Source organism: Strongylocentrotus purpuratus, unplaced genomic scaffold (assembly GCF_000002235.5).
Source record: "Strongylocentrotus purpuratus isolate Spur 01 unplaced genomic scaffold, Spur_5.0 spur5_scaffold_14, whole genome shotgun sequence".
Taxonomy (NCBI): domain Eukaryota; kingdom Metazoa; phylum Echinodermata; class Echinoidea; order Camarodonta; family Strongylocentrotidae; genus Strongylocentrotus; species Strongylocentrotus purpuratus.
The window spans coordinates 19,099,272-19,119,955 of NW_022145599.1; the positions used below are offsets into that span (position 1 = coordinate 19,099,272).

General features: G+C 37.3%; 2 protein-coding genes across 3 annotated transcripts in view; one reads left to right on the forward strand and one right to left on the reverse strand.

The window, feature by feature from the left end:
* LOC579654 (probable low-specificity L-threonine aldolase 2) overlaps positions 1 to 8,926 on the reverse strand; it is a 34,729-nt gene extending 25,803 nt beyond the window's left edge. Inside the window, exons 1-2 of one of the 2 annotated variants that reach the window (XM_030984384.1) lie at positions 8,652 to 8,925; positions 7,733 to 8,053 (exon numbers count right to left, since the gene is read on the reverse strand). In XM_030984384.1, the coding sequence (XP_030840244.1) occupies positions 7,733 to 7,849 (117 nt within the window). In that variant the 5' untranslated portion in view covers positions 7,850 to 8,053; positions 8,652 to 8,925. Of the gene's footprint in view, positions 1 to 7,732; positions 8,054 to 8,651 lie in introns of both variants that reach the window. The other variant, XM_030984385.1, reaches the window with a different exon arrangement.
* Positions 8,927 to 11,709: 2,783 nt separating this feature from the next.
* LOC579783 (protein CLEC16A) overlaps positions 11,710 to 20,684 on the forward strand; it is a 104,667-nt gene continuing 95,692 nt past the window's right edge. Inside the window, exon 1 of the mRNA XM_030984386.1 lies at positions 11,710 to 11,936. Coding sequence (XP_030840246.1) covers positions 11,866 to 11,936 — 71 coding nt within the window. The 5' untranslated portion in view covers positions 11,710 to 11,865. The remainder of the gene's footprint in view (positions 11,937 to 20,684) is intronic.

Genomic DNA, 20,684 nt, shown 5'->3' on the forward strand with positions numbered 1-20,684 from the left:
GTGTACAATAGACCAGGGGGTGAGAATATGGGACAGAGATGGTCTTTTAGAAAGGTTAATTGGGAAGAGTATAGAGAAGAAATTGAAGAGGCATTGAGAAAAGAAGGATATGAAAATCTTGGTGCAGAACTAAACATTCAAGGCAGATACAATGTGATTGTTAAGGTGATCACGGAAACGTCGAACAAGTGCATTCCGCGTGTGCAGATTGCCAAGAGAAGAAAAGTAAATCCCTGGTGGAACAATGCCTGCAAGAAGGCGGTGCAAGAGAGAAATCGTCTTAAAAACAGGTTAAGAAGGTATTATGATCTAAATGATGTTAAGAAATACTTAAAGAAGAAAGCTGTCGCTCAGAAGGTAATCAGGAGAGCTCAATATGATTATTGGTTAGAGTACTGCCGTAGAATGAATAGATTTACAGACATTGGGAAAGTCTGGGAACAGGTTAAAAGAATGCGGGACAGTACAATGAACAAGCACATCTTTCACAATCTATTTGTAGACGGAAATATCTTGAAAGAATCTGAGGAAAAAGCAAATGCAATGGCAACCTATTTTAAATCGGTTGATGAATCACTTTCCGTAACTAAAAATGAAAACGAAAATATCTTGTACAATAATTCTTCAACAAATGATGATGATTGTATCAATGATGACTTTAACATGAGTGAAATGGGGAATGTTTTAAAGGAGATGAAAAACTCCTCATCCGGTAAGGATGATATTTATTTAATTATGATTAAGAATTTGCCGAACAAGGCACTCGTGTATTTATTAAACTTGTATAATGACATTTGGAAAATCTCACTTTTTCCACATCAGTGGTATGAGGTTATTCAAATACCAATCTTGAAATCCGGAAAAGATCCGACTCAAGTGACCTCTTATAGGCCGATTTCGTTGATATCAACATTCTCTAAAATTATGGAAAAAATGATAAAAAATCGCCTGACGTGGTTTCTAGAAAAAAACAGACTATTAAATCCTATTCAATCTGGCTTCCGCAAATATAGGAATGTCAAAGATCACTTAGTGAGATTGGAGACGGACATACATATATCCTTAAAAAGTAAAAAATATACCGTAGCGGTCTTTCTTGATTTAGAAAAAGCATATGATTCGCTATGGAAAACAGGTCTACTAAGAAAATTATCTATCTTAGGCATTGGTGGAAAAATGTTACTTTTTATAAAAGCATTTCTATTGAGTAGGATTTCTAATGTGAGGATAAATAACTATATGTCTCGCCACTACACGTTAGAAAATGGAATCCCGCAAGGAAGTTCATCAAGTCCTTTATTATTTACTTTAATGTTAAATGATCTCAAGATAAATGTAAGTGATGTTAAATTATCTTGCTATGCTGATGACATTGCAATCTGGTGTTCAAATAAGGATTTAGAGCTGGCCCGCAGGAAATTACAAGAGGCCCTGCATGAGCTTGAGATATGGTGTTGGACGTGGAAGTTAAACGTTTCCCCTACCAAATCTGCAGTATTAGTCTTTACCAACAAACAAAAGAAAGATATTCTTCTACAAATAAAAGGACATAATCTGCCTATATGCGAGCAGTATAAGTTCCTTGGTGTGAGGTTTGACTCCAATTTAACTTGGTCTGTCCATATAGATTCTATCATTGATAAATGTAAGAAAAGAATAAACTTGCTACGTTGTGTCTCCGGCACCCCCTGGGGAAGTAAGTATGAGATTTTGATGATGATTTATAAAGGACTTATCCTATCCATTTTGGACTATGGGAGTGAAATGTATGATTCTGCTTGTATATCTTTAACAAAAAAACTTGACTCTATCCAATACAGAGCCTTAAAAATTATTACAGGCACAATACACAATGTGTCCTTGGAGGCTTTACAAGTTTTGACCGGGGAGCTGCCTCTGAGATATCGTAGAAGGTTGTTAAATGATAACTTTCGAGTTTATTTACTGTCTAGTACTTTAAACCACCCAACAAAAGAAGTATTGGGTGATGACTATGATTTAAATAACTTAGAATGGAAGATAGGAGAAGGACCTTTTAAACTGCGATCCTTTAGAGACGAAGTAGTGGTGGAAGGGCAAACCAACTTATTGCCGAAAATCCCAGAATGGCGGTTAGCACGACCACAAGTGTCTTTCGAACACCATGGCAAAGTGCAAAAAAAGGAAATGCCTCCATTTGAAATAAAATCGATTGTTCTAGATAGCATTGGAAATTCATGGAATGGGTTTTTACATATATATACAGATGGTTCTAAACTCGAGGATGGGAAGACAGGAGCCGCATTTTATGTGTCTCATTATAATGTGGTGAAATTTTTTAGATTATCCCATGTCTGTATTATGAGAGCAGAACTAGTGGCCATACTAATGGCACTAGAGTGGATTAATACATTTATTGAATCCTCTTCGGTGGTAATTTTTAGCGACGCTTTGTCAGCTTTACAAATGATCGATTCATACTTTATTAGATGTGCTATTGTAAATGAAATTTTATCCATAATTAATATTTTGCAGTTTAAGGATGTTTGTGTTGCTTTTGAATGGATTCCGTCACATTGCGATATTAGGGGCAATGAGATCGTAGATCGGGCTGCCAAAAAAGGAGCCATGAAAAGGTGTATAGACATAGTTATACCAAATACAAGAAGTGAATTGGCAGTCTCTCGTTTGATCCATTATAACAAATTATGGCAAGCAGAATGGGACAATGCAGAACACGGTAGATTTTTATATGCTTTGCATAGCGACGTTTCAAAGCCCATACATAGACAAGGCCTATCTCGCAGAGAAGAATGCTTGATACAACAACTAAGAGTAGGTAACTGTAGTTTAAATTATTACCTTTTTCAAATGAACCAACACGATACTGGTCTTTGTGAAGTTTGTCAAGAAGATGAAACAATTAAACATTTTATTTTCTATTGTACAAAATACGACAAAGATAGACGTCTCTTAAAAGAAAGGATTAAATTGAACAACCCCAATCTGAAACAATTATTGATGTCTAACCCAATTTTTACTCGTGAATTATTGGGTTACATATACGATACTAATCGTTTTAGATAGCTTTTAAAGCTATCAGGGATCCCCTTAACTTATGTCGATCCTGTAATAATATATAAAATGAAGTATTTGCGGTTTTTCCATGAACAATTGCAACTAACTCCCATCTCGCCTTTTATGTGCATTTTATGCAATTTTAATATTGCAGCGTTTTTTTTTTTTTTTTTTTTTTTTTTTTATAAAACCATATCACTATTAATTGTGGGCTTGATTTCCGAAGCCCACGCCAAAGCTATACACGAAATTGACTGGCGCAAATAATCTTTGAGATTGAAGAGCGCCATCTAAACGAAGAACCAACCATCTTACTTCCTTATTCCTTGCCCCGATTTTGTTCAAATTGTCACTGATATTTTTCAAATATCTTAAACTTTACAATAAAAGTAACTTAGTATGAAGGTTTTGGTTTCCTTTAAGTTTCAAAAGCAGGCATGCATAATGGTCTGGAACCTGAAGTTACATAAATAAAGCAGAAAACGACTGATCTGTATCTTCTTGATTGCCTTGACCATTTTGACCAAATTCCCATACCATGACATGTTGATTCTGTCTTCTATGACCTTTCCGGAAGTCAAGTCTGACCTTTAAATTTTCACAGGTCACACCATAGGCCTGTCCTCATCAGCTCGAGTTTGCCAAATAACCGAGCTGTTTTAACTATCCTGATCGCAAATTAGCCAGTTAGCGGGATATTTGGTCGAGAAAACTTCCAACTTCCAGAGAAATATTGGTCGTTTCCAAAATATCCCACTAATTGGGAAATAGCGGGCTAATGTGCGCCTGCCCTAGCTAGTTTGTGATGAGCGGATCGGTCTGGTGGAAACGCAATTTTGAGCTTTGAGATAATATTCAGAGTCTAAAAATAGGGGGTTATTTGGCAAACTCGAGCTGATGACGACAGGCCTAATGTCTACAGGCCTAATGTCTACAGGCTTAATGTCTACAGGAAAGTGACAATTTATGTAGTTCACCCAGTCTAAATCAAGGAAAACAAGATTTGGTAAGAACCCCTCCCCCCCCCCCCCCCCCCCTCCCTTCCTCCCTAAAAAAAAAAGGAGAAAGAAGAAAACTTGCTCCATTTCTGAGCCCATCTGTGATTATACTGACAGATTAGGGCTGAATGTCACGACCTCATGACCTCATTAGTCCAGATAATGTTCATTGTCCTGAAACTGAGCAAAACAAGATCTACTATGTGAAAACATAACCCAAAATAGGAGTACTGGTAGAGAAGAATATATATATTAAAGGCCCACTGTACTACTTATAGCTACTTGCTCCCTCCATACGGAAAACAATGCTTAATCAGTGACCATTGGTCCCCCATGATCCTCTTTTTCTTATGTTAATTGAGAGCTGAGTTGATGAGAAAGCCATCTGCCAGTGACCTTCCTGGGTGGTCTAATCCCTCCTAGCCAAACTAGTACTGACAGCCTTTAACTACTCAGGGGCCAATCCAGGATTTCGTAAAGAGAGGGGCACAAGCAAAGGTCATCATCTCAAATGGAAAGGGGCATATTGTTGAGGTTGTCTATCTGGAGTATGTAACATGGGTTTTTAAAAAGGGGGCGCTGGCTGGATATGTCCCACCCATTTGCTATAGCAAATACTTATACATAATAGTCTGCACACTTCTCCTACTTTGACAGATACCACATTCTGTACTGTTGTAGGCATATATCTCTTACATACATTCTTGTCTAAATATTCTCTCAGTAATTACAACATAATTGGAGTGAAATTCCAAATATGCATTATATTAATATACATGTAGATTTCAGATCACATATGAATGTGAAATAGAATAGTTTCAGGTAAAATGTTCATGCCACGTCTGTCTGCCAGCATATTGCCAGGAACAGAAGAGCCTGTTTAATCCCCTTTACAATGATGTCGCAAAATGTTGCAAATTGCAATATTGCATGTTATATATATTCCTTCAAAACACAATCCATCCTCCCGACAAATGAAGAATTCACTATTGACAATAAAAATGCAATTTGCAATATTTCACTTTGACATGGCCCCATATTCAGGTGTACTACACATTCCCTGATTACGGTACATAATCATTACAAATGGGGCATCATTGTAAAGGGGAATAAACAGGTTTTTCAATGATACCAACGTCAAATATGATAAGATACTAACATGAGTGATATCAATGGTAAAACTTGAAATGCAGAACATTTAGAGGGGGTTATTTTAAGATATTTGATCAGAGCTCTTCTGAGTTTTTCAGAATTCTTCTGAATTTGTGCAGTTTCCAGAAACCATTGCTGATTTTGACGACCCCAAATCCTCAAAACACTCATAATAAATTTGTACATTTTAACCTTATGACATCTCTCTCCTAGAGTAAAACCACCAGAGATGATTGTTGATTTATGAATTGGCCAGACATGCCCAAATTGCACTAAATGACCTTTGGATATTTCTGTAACTGTCGTGCGCAGAGGGTCGACCTCCAGAGAGGTTAAGCTACCCAGAGGGCAAATAAAACAAACTTGATGTTGCCAGTTTGGGCTCATTAGGCCTGTCTTCATCAGCTCAAGATTGCCAAATATCCCGCTATTTTAACTATCCCGATCGCAAATTATCCATTAAATTTGCGTCTTCATCAGCCCGAAGTTGCAATTAGCGGAATATTTGGTTGAGATAATAATCCAAGATATCTTGGGCTAGTTATCCCGCTATTTGTCCGGTGCGGCTTCACTAGCCCGAAGACTCGCACTATGCGCGAACGCTGAGCAAAATATCTCGAGCTTGAGTTTCAAGTTTCGTGGTCTAGAGCTGATGAAGACGCGATTTGTAAATTTGGTATTATTTCCCAAATCAGAAATAGCAGGATATTTGGCAATCTCGAGCTGATGACGACAGGCCTACTGTTACGAGCCATGTGACCGATGGGGACAAAGCGAGCATTATTTATTCAAAGGGAAGGCAGGGGGGGGGGGGGGAAGGGGGGGGGGTGCATATTTACCCAGAAAGTTGCAGCATAATACATACTACTGGTATTTTTATCTCAGCAAAATATTTCATGACAAAAAAAGAGTAGTACAATGTACATGTTGAATAATTATACTGAGTCAGATAAAAAGTTTCTAGCGTTGTAAACGACCATGCTTCTTCCCCTTCAGGTTACAAAAAACAATGGTTTTAGAGCACAGTAAATTTAGAGTAGAAGAGTACAACCTCAAACCAACATATTAAACACAGTCAGCTAAAATTTGGTCAAAGAGATCATTTTTGTATTAGATGGATAACAATTTCAATATATAGCACTGCAACAAACATTTGCATTAAAAGCTACGCAAGGAAAATGTGGGAAGATGCATGCATGCACGCACAAAAAAGCAGCACATTTATGATATCTATGTACAGCAGTTTGTCAATTATTATCTATATTATGCAAGCATGCAATGGCTCTTTCTCCACATTCTCTCTCTCTCTCTCTCTCTTTCTCTTATTCTCTCTCTCTCTCTCTCTCTTTCTCTTATTCTCACTCTCACTCTCTTTTCCAGGGAATAATTTTCCTCAAATTTTTTGATTAGCAATTTCAGCCGATGGATAAATATTTCAAATGAAATTCTGTACATTTCTATGGAAGAAAACTGCTACACAAAAGATATTTTGTATAGCAGTCATGCAAAAATGCATAGCAAATTGCGATGCGATACCAGGAAAATTATTCCCTGCTTTTCCTCAATTTCATAGACCATCAATCAATCAATAAAAAAAAAAAAAATGGCTACATTTACACCTGTTTATCTGAGCACATACTGTATTCATCTCCAGGGAGGAGGTGTGGTTAGATGCCTACAAATTCCTATTAATTCATTACCCTGGCTTTAGCCCAGTTCCTCTATAAAGGTACTGAGGTCATTTAAAGCCCCACTGCACTACTTATAGCTACTTGCGCCCTCTATATAGCAAACAATGCCTAATCGTTGCATGTTGGTCCCCCATGATCCCCCCATGATCCCCCTTTTCTTATGTTAATTGAGAGCTGAGTTGATGAGATAACCATCTGCCAGTGATCTTGCAGGGTGGAATAATCCCTCTATGCCAAACTAGTGCAGAGGGGCTTTAATACATTACCCTGGCTTTAGCCCAGTTTCTCTAAGGTACCGAGGTGTCATTTAACAAAAAACAACCAGGTATCCACTACACCTGTGTTGAGAGTGTCAAATGCAGATTAATGTACTGACAAAAGACATCAGAACCATGTGAACTACAGTCTGGTGATAAAGCCACTGAACCATGACACTTAAATTGATTAATTAATTGATCAATCAATCAACAAATCAATCAATCAGCAAATCAATCGATCAACCAAACAATAAATTTCTTAGACAATTGATTAACCAATTAATCAATGAATATTGAACTGTTCCTTCCCAGGCCACCTGCACCTGGGTCTATGTAATGATTGCCATATTTTGACAAGTTTTGAAAATGCCAAATAAAGTAATGAATAAATAAATAATAACAATTTGATAATAATAACAATATGAATAATAATAATCATTAAAACTCAGTCATAATCATAATAATCATGATAATAACCATAATAATAATGATGATCATTATAATAACAAAAAATCAATCAATCAATCCACCAACCAGTCCAATGAATGAACACATCCTCACTATCAATCATACTAACCGTCTTTTGCTTCTTTGTCGCAGATGAATACATGCTGTAAGCCAAGTTTCTCAGTGATGGGAGACTTGAAATGAATTTACAATGGTTTTGGACGGATGAAAGCAGGGCTTTGTACATGAAGATCAAGCAAGCTTCTTCTTTTTTTCCCTTTTTTTTTTGGAGTATACTTTCTGAGCAACAGAGAGTTTTGTCAAGTTACGATTCAATCATGCAAGCTAACAAATTTTGATTATTTTTTCTTAAAAGGGTAGGGGTGTGGATAGACGAAACAGTTCATGCAGGTGTAACAGTCACATTTCATGCAGAGTTGTTGAAGAAAGTCTGCATAGAAATGAATATAAACAAATTATTAGCAATGATGATTCAATAGGTTGTGTGAATGGGAGCATGCTAATGGCTTAGAACTATAATATTTATTTTCATATATTTTCTAGATTCTATGATTTAACATTGATAATATACACTGTGCATACAATATATGCAACATCATCTAATGTCTTTAGTAATTACCTAGATTCTATTTCTACTTTCTACTCAATTAATCAAGTCTCATGCAACTCAAGATAAGTTTTGAAATTTGACTCCATCTCTTTTTGACATGAATTGAAATGACACAATCACACAACATTTTGAAATCTTTCACAACACTTCAGAAAAGAAAATGAAGTTTAGTTATCTCCAGTACCTGAAGCAGAAATTTATTTCAACAACAAAAGAAGTAAAAATTCATGATTCAGGCGACGTTGCTCCTTGATGCGTGAAGCCAGCCAGCCAGCAAGCAAACGGCAGAGCAGAGTCAAACCATGGACCCTAGTAGGGTCCATGGTCAAAAATTTAGTAGCCTAGCCTAGGGCCCTAGACTTCTAGGCTAATGATGGATGGTGGAGCTAGAGATCCTATTTCCTTTTGAATTACTTACCGTAATACCCATACTATATTTCTTGGTGGAAGCAAAGGCCATTGGACCGTCGACAATAGACAACAATATTTGATCAATTAAATATTGATGCTTTCATGCAAATACAGGTAGTCTACTAGCTGAGTTAGTAATGCAGCTCCGCTACTTCTCGACCGTACGTCTTGTCAGCTCAGGCGCCAGTATTTAGCTCGCACTCGCCGCCGCTAGCTGAGGGTAGTGAGCTAGCTAGGTTAGCTATAATAATACTAGCCCCTCTGCCATGCATGATGGGCGTGTAGAATCTGTGAAGACTACGATGTTATTACCAGCCTTGAGCCATACGGCACAACAGAGACGTCATTCTGACTAGTCTCAACCACAGTTCTGTGGTCTAAACGAATAGAACGACAATACTGAAATTTACCGCCCGAGGGGGGGGGGGGGGGGGGGGGGGGGTCTCAGTGGCGTACGCAGGAATTTCTGAAGGGGGAGTTTTAAAATAGGATTGCATCATTAACTTTTTCGACAGGGGGAGGTGGGGGTAGTGTATACCTTTTTTTACTCAACACCCAACCCCTTGTCCTTGAGCAACAAAAAAAGAAGCTTTTTTAACTTTTTTTTTTTGTTGGGCGGCGCCATTGACAGAATCATTGAGGGGGTGTTAAACACCAAAAACTCCCCCCCCCCCATGCGTACTCAGGATTTTTCCAAGGGGGAGGGGGTTTAACATTTTTAAATCGCGCCGAAAATTTCGCAACGACTTAGCCAGCCGCTGAATAAGCGGGGGGGGGGGGGGGGGGGGGGGGGGGGGGGGGGTTGAGAACACATTTTTTAATTTTTTTTGGGGGGGGGGTCTAGAAATTTCAAAATTTTTCCGCCCGATATTTCGTTCAGCGCACGCCATCGAAATGACTGGTGATTAAAACCAGCGCCTAAACTTTTTGTGGACTTATACTTCTAAAAATGCCACCATGAAATTAAGCATGTAAAAATTTTAAAGGTAAAGTTGAGTTGGTAATGCGATCATTGTAAAAGACAGTAATCTTATCTTTGATTTTTTTTTTTTTTAAATTAAAATAAATAAATAAAGGGGGGGGGGTCATCAAAAATCACACACGTAAAAGAAATTGAGGGGGGTCCAACCCCCTCCCCCCGCATGCGTACGTGCTTGGGGGGGGGGGGGGGGCTACTTATATTACCAATATTTGAGCCGCCATAAACTAAGTTTGGGCATCTATGTGGTTTATTTGTAATAATGTAAGGTATAATTGTTATTTAATATCAATATTAACACTGACATAATGGTGTCGGCTTGGGGCTATATTAGTCAAGAGTTCCGGCATACCCCCTTTCCTTAAAAAGGAGGAAGAATATCTAAGGGGGAAACATGAACAAAAACAAGAGGCATTGAGTCCAAAATCACGCTTTATAAGGGTAATGTTCTCGGGCCTATTACGTTTTGTGTTTTGGACTTTTGGGGTCTATATTTACTATATTTACTACTAAATTTAAAGGCTGAATAAAAAAAGTCAAGTTTATAGTACTGCATGTGTCTTTTAAAACGTCTAAATGACGGACATTTTTAAGTTGCTTCCCTCCCATAAACATAGGTATCTTTAGACGGCAGGAAATATTGATTTTATCACAAGTTTTCTAAAAATAGAAGGAAACACACCTTATACACCAACCGCTTTAAAAAATGTTCGTATGATGTAATGCAATTTATTGTTGCCCAGTTAACTAATGTATTTTTGCAAGCAGTGGGTAGGCCTATTGGTTGACACATCTGCCGTAAGATTTTCTAATTAGTGTAAACTTTTTTGGGACTCACACGGTATAATGCAAAGTTTCACTTAAAAAACACATGAAATCTTGTCAAAAAGGCTCAGTCGTCCCTCGTAATATAATAAAGACAACTTGCATATGCGAACCCTTATAAATAACACTGAGTTGGGAGGGGGGGGGGGGTGGGGTTATACTATAGTTTATGCAGTGCATCATTGTGAATATTGTGAATTTTATGATTGTTTTTATTTTTACCTGCTTGTAGTTGTACATTATTTTGGCGTATGATTTATTCCTTCGTATCAGGATAAATACCCTGAGGACAATTACCCCCCCCCCCCGGGGAAATTACCCCCTTTGACAATTTCCCCCTCCCACACCCACACCTAAAAACCATAAAATAAGACAATTAACGTCCTGCCTCCCCCCCCCAGGTCTATGCACCCTGTTATATTAATTAGGTTTTAATAAAAGCAGATTTTTTTCCGAGGGGGAAGAGGTAATTGTCCTCTTTTTTTGTTGGGGGGGGGGGGGTAGGCCTAGGGGATGAATTTCCGGGGAGTAATCAGTGGGGGATCAAAATGTGTATTTTTACATTTTTTAACGTTAATTCTACCTTCATTTGGAGATGCCCCCCCCCCTCTCGCGCTCAAGGGAAGGGGGTGCAATTTTTCAAATTTTCGAGGGCCAAACAAAAAAAAAGTGCTCACTCCCCCCCCCCCCCCCCCCCCCCCCCCCCCCCCCCACTAAGCGAAATATTGGCCGGCAAGATTTTCATATTTCAGCACACTAAATTTAAAATTGATTTCAAATTTGGGCCCCCACCCTAAGAAATCCTGAATCCGCGTCTGAGAGTAATTTACCAGGGGGCAAATGTCCTGTAGGAGTGATTGTTCCGATTGTCCAGGGGTAACTATCCTGAAACTGCATGTGTTCCTTTACTTTCTTCAGTTTCTTGGGAAATTTTTGATGGAGACTTCAATAAGAAAAAAGAACTCGAAGCAAAATCATCTAGAGGCCCTTCATGCTCTTATTCTAAACGTGACATTTCAAGATATATTAGTACTACCATTATCATCTTCATCACTTTCATTATGTTCATATAATTACTACTAATAATTATTATCATCACTTATTATTGTAATATTTATATTATTATTGTTATTGTTGTTGTGGTGAATATTGTAATCGTCACTATCATCATAATAACCACCATCATAATCATAATTGTTGCAAGTATCACATATTATCGAATAATTTACATTTAATTATTGCTAACGTCTGCAATTAGGCTAAATCTGTTTTACAGTATGGCCCATAAGACCACAGCTGAATGAGCTACTGTACTATCATCACAAATCCGGTGAAATCAGAGGCTTGTTCTACAACGAAAAAATAGAATTAAGCACTCCATCTGTTCTACAGATACATAGTGTTGAAGTCCAGCACTATGCTTTCAAAATCGAAAGGGTGGTTCGGCCCTGTCAAACCGAAAAGTGTCCATTCTTTGGAAAATTTACGGTAAGTCTGTGAATTTAAGCCTGTGTCTACGTCTGCGACTGTGACTAGATCTATGTGTCGGGTGATGATGACCGTTCATGTTGACGTTGAAATTGAATGATGTCCACTGTCGCTGTGCAGTGTACAGTGTGATATGAATTACATGTATGAAGATAAAGAATGACTGGGAGTCACATGAGTCGACCGTTTGTTATATACTCAGCTGTGTCTGTTTAATAGTATACTTTTAGTTCATCCTTTAAAAAAAAATAGTGAAGATTATCTAGATTCAGATTGGGCAATGCCAATTCATTTGGTATCGAGCAAAAATATGGGCGGTACAAAAAGCCGGTAGTTCAGAATCATATCCAAACTTTGACCTGTAGCTCCGGCGTGGAGATACTCTACTAAAACTTAACGAAAACCGACCAAATCTTCATCAATTGTACAAATAATTGTCATGATTTAAAAGTCGTTGTGTTTCTTACCTGTTTCGTGTAAATTTTCTCATCTTTTTTGGAGTATTTTTCCTAAAACCAAAGATTTATAATACACTTTCTCAAACTAGGATTCATGGCAAACTGCTTCACATGCAGTACAAATGCGTACCGTAAAGTCAGTGTACCAATGGTGGGGTGCGGGCGAGGGCGTTAAGTTAGCCACCGTAACTTAACACGTGTGCGCACCCGCATTCCACCGTCCGTACGGTATGCAATTGTATTGTGCAGCAGTTTCCCCTCACAAAATCTCATTTCCTCACACCAGCATCCAAGTCATATTAATAATAATAATAATAATAGCCTAATAGTCCACTCCAAATTTTATTAAACCGAAACGGAAATTCTTTTTGCCCAATTGATCGTGAGCCCGGCAGCCACTGAGCAGCGCCAGATGGACGTTGCTCTATCCCTTATTGTTGAACGCCAAACAATATTGATAGTGTATTTGTGTGGATGCACTAGGGCTGCGACGAGTAGTCGAATGCTTGAGTACCCGCACTGTTGACAACTACTCGAGTACGATTTCTCTTACTCGAACATTCAAAAAAAAAAAATTTTAAATCCCGGTCACCTGGCACTGTCCGGGCCGACGCTTACCCGTGCCAGGGAGAGCGGCGTCCGCAGCGGCGTCCGCTGGCATGGTACCGTCGGTAAAAATGTTTCCCAACTCAATCAGTCAAACTCACTACTCAGAAACTGGGACTAAATGTCCGGATTTCTGTTTGGACTCGGAAGAAAATTGATTATTGTGCCATCTTTTGTTTTTAAAACAGCATAGTTTACTGTTATTATTATTATTGAATCGGCGTCTTCAACTGCAACTCAAAGTAAAATTGCATGAGTTTTTCGGAGACGGCCCTGGGATACTGCTCCCGTGGTATGGTGGTGGCAAAAAAAAACATTGCGCCCGAATATTCGAGTATTCGCTTGTAATCCTGGGAGTGTACTCGGGTACCTCATTACATGGTTGTGCACAGCCTTAGGATACACTAATATTGATTAATTCTTTTTCAGATAAATCATGAAAAAATGTGAAGTTCGACAAACTTCATACATGTATGTAAAAAATAAATGATTATGAATAGGCCTATAGGCTATACAACATACAGAAAATAGTATCAATTCTTCAAAGTTTATAACAGATTTTGTGAAATGTCATGCACGCAATATGATACAAATCATAAAACCTGGGCAAAGGCTTTTTTCCATCAAGTCTGGTGTCTGTGAATTATGACCTACTACACATGGAAAGCCAGGGGCGGCGCCTGGTTATTTTGTTGGAGGGGGGGGGGGGGCCTAATGGGCGTGCCATGCAGGGGGGTGTCTGAGGGGGGAGGTGCTTTCCTCAGAAGTTGAAGATTTTTTTTTTAATTGATGCATAAATGGCTTGATTTGGTGCACACTCTTTTACTAAATTAAAGAAAAACAGTCTTAAGTTCAACTAACAAGAACAAGAACGCGGCGGGGGGGGGGGGGGGGGGGGGGGTGTCACCATATTTTTTAGAAGGGTTGTTATAGATGAATGTGTTGTTTCCATTGAACAATCAGCCATAAGGTTTAGGAGATCTATACAAGGGATTAATTTGATTTTTTTTTCTTCAGTTGGTGAAAGGTTTTTCATCGTAAAACAATGTTTGAAATTCCGTTAATGTGAATGTAATAATGACTCGTCTAAATCTAATCGCCTGATTTGGCTCGCTTTTTCTTGCTTTTTCTTTATTTTTCTTTATTTTCTCTATCTTTTTTTATTTTTATAATTCTCTTTCTCCTTGCTTTCTGTTTTCCTCCTCGTCCCCTTCCTTTTCTTTTCTTTTCTTCTCTTTCTTTTGGTTTCCCTCTTCCCTTTAAAAAAAAATGATATGTAACTTGTTAGTATTAAATACAGTCTAATCCATGCAAAACTTTGAATAACATACATAGGTTTTATGCAAAAGATTAGTAACAAGTGAAACAGACACTGATTAAGTTGTAATAACTTTAGAAACTTGTAAGATTATTAGATAATATTTCTTATTTTGTTATGAAAAACTCTGCAATTACAAAAGTCCTCAAAAAAGCTTCAGAATGGTAGTAATTGTAAAGACACTAACAAGGACAAAGTCACATTGCCTACTATTACTATACCCAGGTACAAATAGCACTCCTCTTTTCTCACATGCATGGAATCTTTAAAGGGATCTGCTAACTTTGTCTCAGATTCTGAAACAAATCATGGATTTAGCTCATGCTGCAATCATAATTATAAACTTTTAGGTCAGTGAAGAACCCCATGACTTTTACAAGCCGATCGCCTGTTTGATTATCAAGATATTTATGATTGGAAATCAAAATTTAAAAATTTCTTTTCATAACGGTTTTTATAACACTACAGTCTATTAGGGAAATTGAGTATGGTAAAACCGGTCACTCAAAGATTTTTACTTTTTTGTGGCACTACATGATCATTTTGAAGCGCAGTTTTTTTAGGGCTTCAATATTACACCATATCACAGTCACTTCTCATTGGGTCATGCATCTCAGATTTTATTGTTAAACGATGCCTTTAAATGCATGATACCTCGCTCATTACCTCACATACTTCCTCTATCGGCTCTATGATTTCCAAACTGTCGATATCAATCTCTGATTCGTCTGATTCCTCACGGTTGGTTTCAGGGCTTTCCTGTAGTCTGCCAAAGATGTACAGGAATTGCTGCGCTAAGCCCGACATCTGGAAAGAATGCAGTTCATAAAACAAAGGAAAAGGTGGAATTGAAAAAGTTGTTTCAAGGGAAATGTATTTGTAGCCCATGTTTAACAAAACTTATTGAAAAGGTAATGCTCTAAGCTACATACATGAAGCAAGAAGTGTATTAAATATGTATGTATGATACAGGTATGTCATTGAGAGTAAAATGTATTGATAAACCATATGAGAGAAGATCCACATGTAACAGCCCTTTTAAAAGTCTTGTATTTCAGGAAAAATGTTTAACTATTGATGATTTTTACAAAAAAAAGTTCTGTCTAGTTATGTTTAAAACTGATGAATGATGAATGTTAATAATCAAGTCTTTGAATATGAGTAACTCTGTACCGTGAATAAAAATGAAGTCTGTTGAGTGTACACTGTAAGAGTCATAAATTAAGTTCAATGCAAGCACTTTTAAAAGATGGGCTGATTTGTATAGTGTTAATATTTATTATTAACATTCAGGGGTGGGGGCCCAAATTTTTATCTTGAATTGTTCTTTGAGCATTGACATATCTTATCCCAGTCTTAAAGGGACTTTGTAACATTGTTCAGATGAGAGATAGTGGTGCTAAGGCATTGACTTCAATGCTAGATGTACAATTAAAGATAATCTGAAAATTTGAGCGAAAACGGACCAATATTCATGGTACAAATGGGGAAAAACTGATCTGATCGATTCCTTAATTCTCCCAACTATATTATTACAATTTAATGACATTTTAGTTGAATGGAAATCTCACAAAGCAATAAAATGGCTCTACATTCCATTCCAGACGTTTTAGTGTTGACACATTTTTTTATAGCCTGTTTTTATGTCTTTTTTTCATGGAAAAACGGTTGGGAAAATTCAAAAAATGGTTGGGAGAATGTAAATTCAGAAGCGCCGCACATCGACGCCCGTTCGAAAACCTGTTGAACTTTGTTAAAAATCTTCATATTGCGTGAATTAATTTCGGATTTGGGGCATCGTAGTTGGATAATCCATACATACAAACATAATTTTACGTGTTTTGCATCCTGATTCAACAGATTTGTGAAATCAACCATCACAATGTTACTAAGTACCTTTAAAGATTTAACTTAGATTTTCAAGTTTGAAAGATTGCATAAAACAAGCCTATCCATGTACATTTAGTTTGGAGTTTCATGTAAAGTCATAAATGATGGTTAACTTGATTAAAAATTAACCAAACACAAATCAAATTATGTTTTATGAATGAAAAATCCTATTATTCAGTTACTGTACTTTTCTAGAGGGAGTAAGAAATTGAAATTAGAAAAGAGTCTTCAGATACTCCACCAGTAGAATAGTAAGTTTTTCTATCTAATAATATTAAACAAAAAAATCTATATGATTATGATTCATGCAATGACATTTTTCCATTTCTATTTTCCCCCAAAATTGATTACCCAGGTGACGTTATTTATAAAAAATAGTAGAACTACGGTGTGCATGTTACAGGTTGTATACACTATTGTGGACAGTGATCAATGTTTTACAATTATATCACTTCTTGAGATTCTGCAACATTCATAGATCTAACACTTGAGTCGCGACACAATCTTCAAGTATTTTGTTTACTTCCTGTGAAGTATATGATCTAGAGTGAATTTTTTAGAAATTATGTAAAAAATTTCTATAATAATCTTAACACACAAAAGCCTGTAGGCTATATATTAACAAATCTACAATTCTACATACAACATGTACATGTACATGTACATATATTATTAAAAGGAAATTGAATATATAATTTTTCATTCTTCAAATTTCATCCTTTCACTCATAAAAAATAAACATTATTCCAGGTAATCCAATAAAGAATTGTATTGTGTCTTTACGAGTGATATTGAAACCAGGAATTGTTGTTCTCTCAATAGGTTACAATGACTTTTAAGTGCTCTTCTTCATATTCATAAAGAAAAATAGCATGAAACGACCACTTGAAATGATATTAGATACAGTGCGAGCAGGTTAGGCATTATTGTGGCTCTAATACTCCACTTGCAATTTCCCATTCAGGACTCATTTTCAAGAGTGCAAGAACAGTTTTTATTTTCTAATTTCATCTTGATTGAAATTACTATCTCTAAGTTATAGATTAAAACTTTTCACAGCAAACTTAAAATCCTATTTTATCAGCTCCAATTCAACACAAAATATGGCTCACCTTTTCTCGTCATACAAGTTTCCACGTCAACGATTAACAATTTTACACGTCTCCATTTATTTCCACTGCTGGCGAAGTCGAAAAGTCCAGTATATCAAGAGAAAACTTCTCCCAAACTTCGATCCAAAATTTTCTTGACAATCAAGGATCATCAAGATCGCAGTTTAGGTGAAAACCTATTGTTTTCGATGGCCTCTGCAGTTGGAATCTTAATGTACAATTTATTGTCAAGTTTTACGGAGAGGTCGAGTGATCTGTGGAAGACATTTTTTGTGATAATGGGTATATTTAGTACAATTCAAGATAGTTCTTTCTCTTCTCTCAGTCTCTCTCGCTGTCTCCACCCTCTGTCTCTCTCCATCTCACTTGTTTCTCTCTCTCTCTCTCTTTTCATTTTTCTCCCTACTCTTTCTCCCTGGAGGGCTAACCTGTCTCCGCCTCTAGATAACCTTAGTCTCTAAAAACGGACTGTTTTACATTTGTAGCTAGATCACTTCCGACATGAAATAGAGTCAAGATTAATATATTTGTATTGCACAACTATGTTGTGAATGCTGGCCAAATGGCTGACCAAAATTTTAAAAAAAGAAAAGTAAATGAAAAGAGAATGGGTGAGGGAGGGAAAGGTTGTCAATGATCTGTTGGTTATGGTAGAACAAGAAGAAGAAGGAAAAAAAGCAGCTGTTTTTGTGGCAAAAAACACCTGCAAATTGCCAATTATAAATGTTTGCTAGTTTGTGAGTCAATTATTTTGCAGCATCGAACTTAAGCGAATCTTTTTTACCACTTTCACACATTTGTGAATATTTTTGTGTGTTGTATAAACTTTTGATTTTCAAAATAGGAATGGATGTTTATTCAAACTTCAGAGCAAGTCTTCATGAGTAGACTATAGTTTGCCTTTGAGTAGTGGTTGTCATGGTGAGAGACCCTAATGGGCGGGAGGGAAAGTAGGTCAGGTCACTGTAGAAACTTGCTTATGAAATATATTATCTTTGACATACACCTGTCTGCCTTCTACCATAAAATACATATTTTTTATGTTCTAAGTTTAAGTTACCAGCACCCCAAAAAGGTAGAGATATTCTGAAAAAGAGAACATAATGTCTGATTTGAGCCAGAAGGGTGTTGAGTTTGGTACTTTCACATATTTAATTACCTTTGGGGTCTGAATAGATGCTCTTGCTGAGATACATACTGTAGGATAAGCGAGAGACAAAGGATATAAACAGAAAAGGCACATACATGTAGTAGCAGATACAAGGGGCATTGTGATACATACTGTAACAAAAGAAGAAATCAAATGAGAGTTCAGAAGAAGTAGAGAATAAGAAGGTGCTAAGAAGGTGCTGTAGGAGATGAGGGAGAGAAAGGAGAAGAAGGAGATGAGAAGAAGAAAAATGGAGGAGGAGGGGGAGGAGGAGGGGAGGAGGGGGAGGGGGAGGGGGAGGTGGAGGTGGAGGAGGAGGAGGAGGTGGAGGAGGAGGAGGAGGGAGGAGGAGGAGAAGGGAGGAGGAGGAGAAGGAAGGAAAAGGGAAGGAGAAGAAGGTCGGAGGAGGAGTTCAAAAAGAAACAAGTGAAGTAAAAGATGAAGATGAACTAAGAAGAAGACATACATGTAAATGATATCATTCACATTAATAGATACCGTAAATACACAATTATCAAATGCTGCAGAAGGGAAGACCCCTGTCCAGAGATGCCAACTGTTCCGTTTTTGCCATATTTGTCCCGTTTTTTCACTATGAATACGGCAGTACGTTTTTTGTATGTTTTGTTACGTTTTTTTAATTTTTTAATTTATTTATTTATTTATTTTTATTATTATTTTTTTTTAGTGACGTTTTTCTTAATTTCTGATCATGGGCCTTGTGTCGTAAGTGTATTATGCACCTACGTCTTCAAACGATGCACGCAGAATGGTGATACGGGCCCAAAACTGCGCACATTGCGAACAACCCACATGTAATGTATGCACGTCGCACTCCGATCCGGGTATGTATACATGGTACTGCCGTTTTTTTTTAAGCTGCTCGATTGGGCGATATGTTAAGGTGAGAGATTTTTTCAAAAATACTGTTTTTTGTCCCAAAATACTGTTTTTTGCTCTTAAGAATACTTTTTTTGTCGAAGAAGGTTGGCATCTCTGCCTGTCATTATTCCATTTACCTGTACAGCGCATATCTTGCTCATCTTTAAATTCTGTTGTAAAATTAAGGCTCATACATGTAGATCAAAGGGTTTTACAGGGTGATTGTTATAGACAGTTGAATAACATATTCATACTCCTGGATGTTTCTTACTTGAGGACCTAGTGACAAGTTATCCATTAACCTGTAATTAATAAATGAACTAAAATACTCAGAATCCAGGCTGCATGTATTAGTTGTTGCAATGTCAGGCAAGCTTTCAGGTAGTGATGAACAACCTTTGTCCAAAAAAAGTATGCATACAATTGGAATATATTAGTAAAGTAGTCTATAGTGGAGTGATTGTAAGGTGGGGTGGCAAAAATAATCGGAATCCAGTCTGCATATATTACATGTTCATTTGTTGCTATGTCGGGCAAGCCTAGAGCAAGCTTTCAGTAGTGAAAAACAACCTTTGTTTAAAAAAGTATGCATACAGTGTGAATATATTAGTAATCTAGTCTATTGTGGAGTGATTGTAATGTGAAATGGCAAAAATATGATAATGGCAACTTTGCGAGGCAGTTTCTTCTACCATGGGTCCGTGGGCCACATCAGATATGCTGGTAGGATTCAGTGCGTAGGTGTGTCATAAAACCCAGAGGGCTGAACAATGTGCAAACATTGATTTCTGCCAGGCACCAGCAACCTTGGTGCATGGCAATGGTAATCTGATACATGAAGATAGATCAGGTTGTCCCTTCGGAGCCAGAAGGGTGTTAAAGGTACTATGTCCCTTTTGCAGCCAACCTCAAATTCTGTAGAACTTTGCAGGAGTTATGAACATGTCATGTATGTCCTATCTGTGAAATTTAAACGTTAGCAGTGTTCTAATATTCAAATTATGCAAAGAAACCAATTTACTTTCTAGACTTCACTGTCATACACTATTGAGTGACTGACTGGCTTATTTGGTAATAACATACATAAAATGAGCTGTAAAGGGTGAGCATTTGTATACATCAATAACCCACTTCTTGTAATGGCCAAAATTAAACTGATTGAATCTTTGCAGCATAAAACGTATGACCATTCGGTGCAATGGTCTGAAAATCAAGACTATTACTTATTGGCTCTGTAGCTCCTAAGTCGATTTGACAACTAATAGTCATTATTTTCCCACTTGAAGACATTTTCAAGCCCCACCTTTTTTAGGGAAGTTCTAAATTAGTATT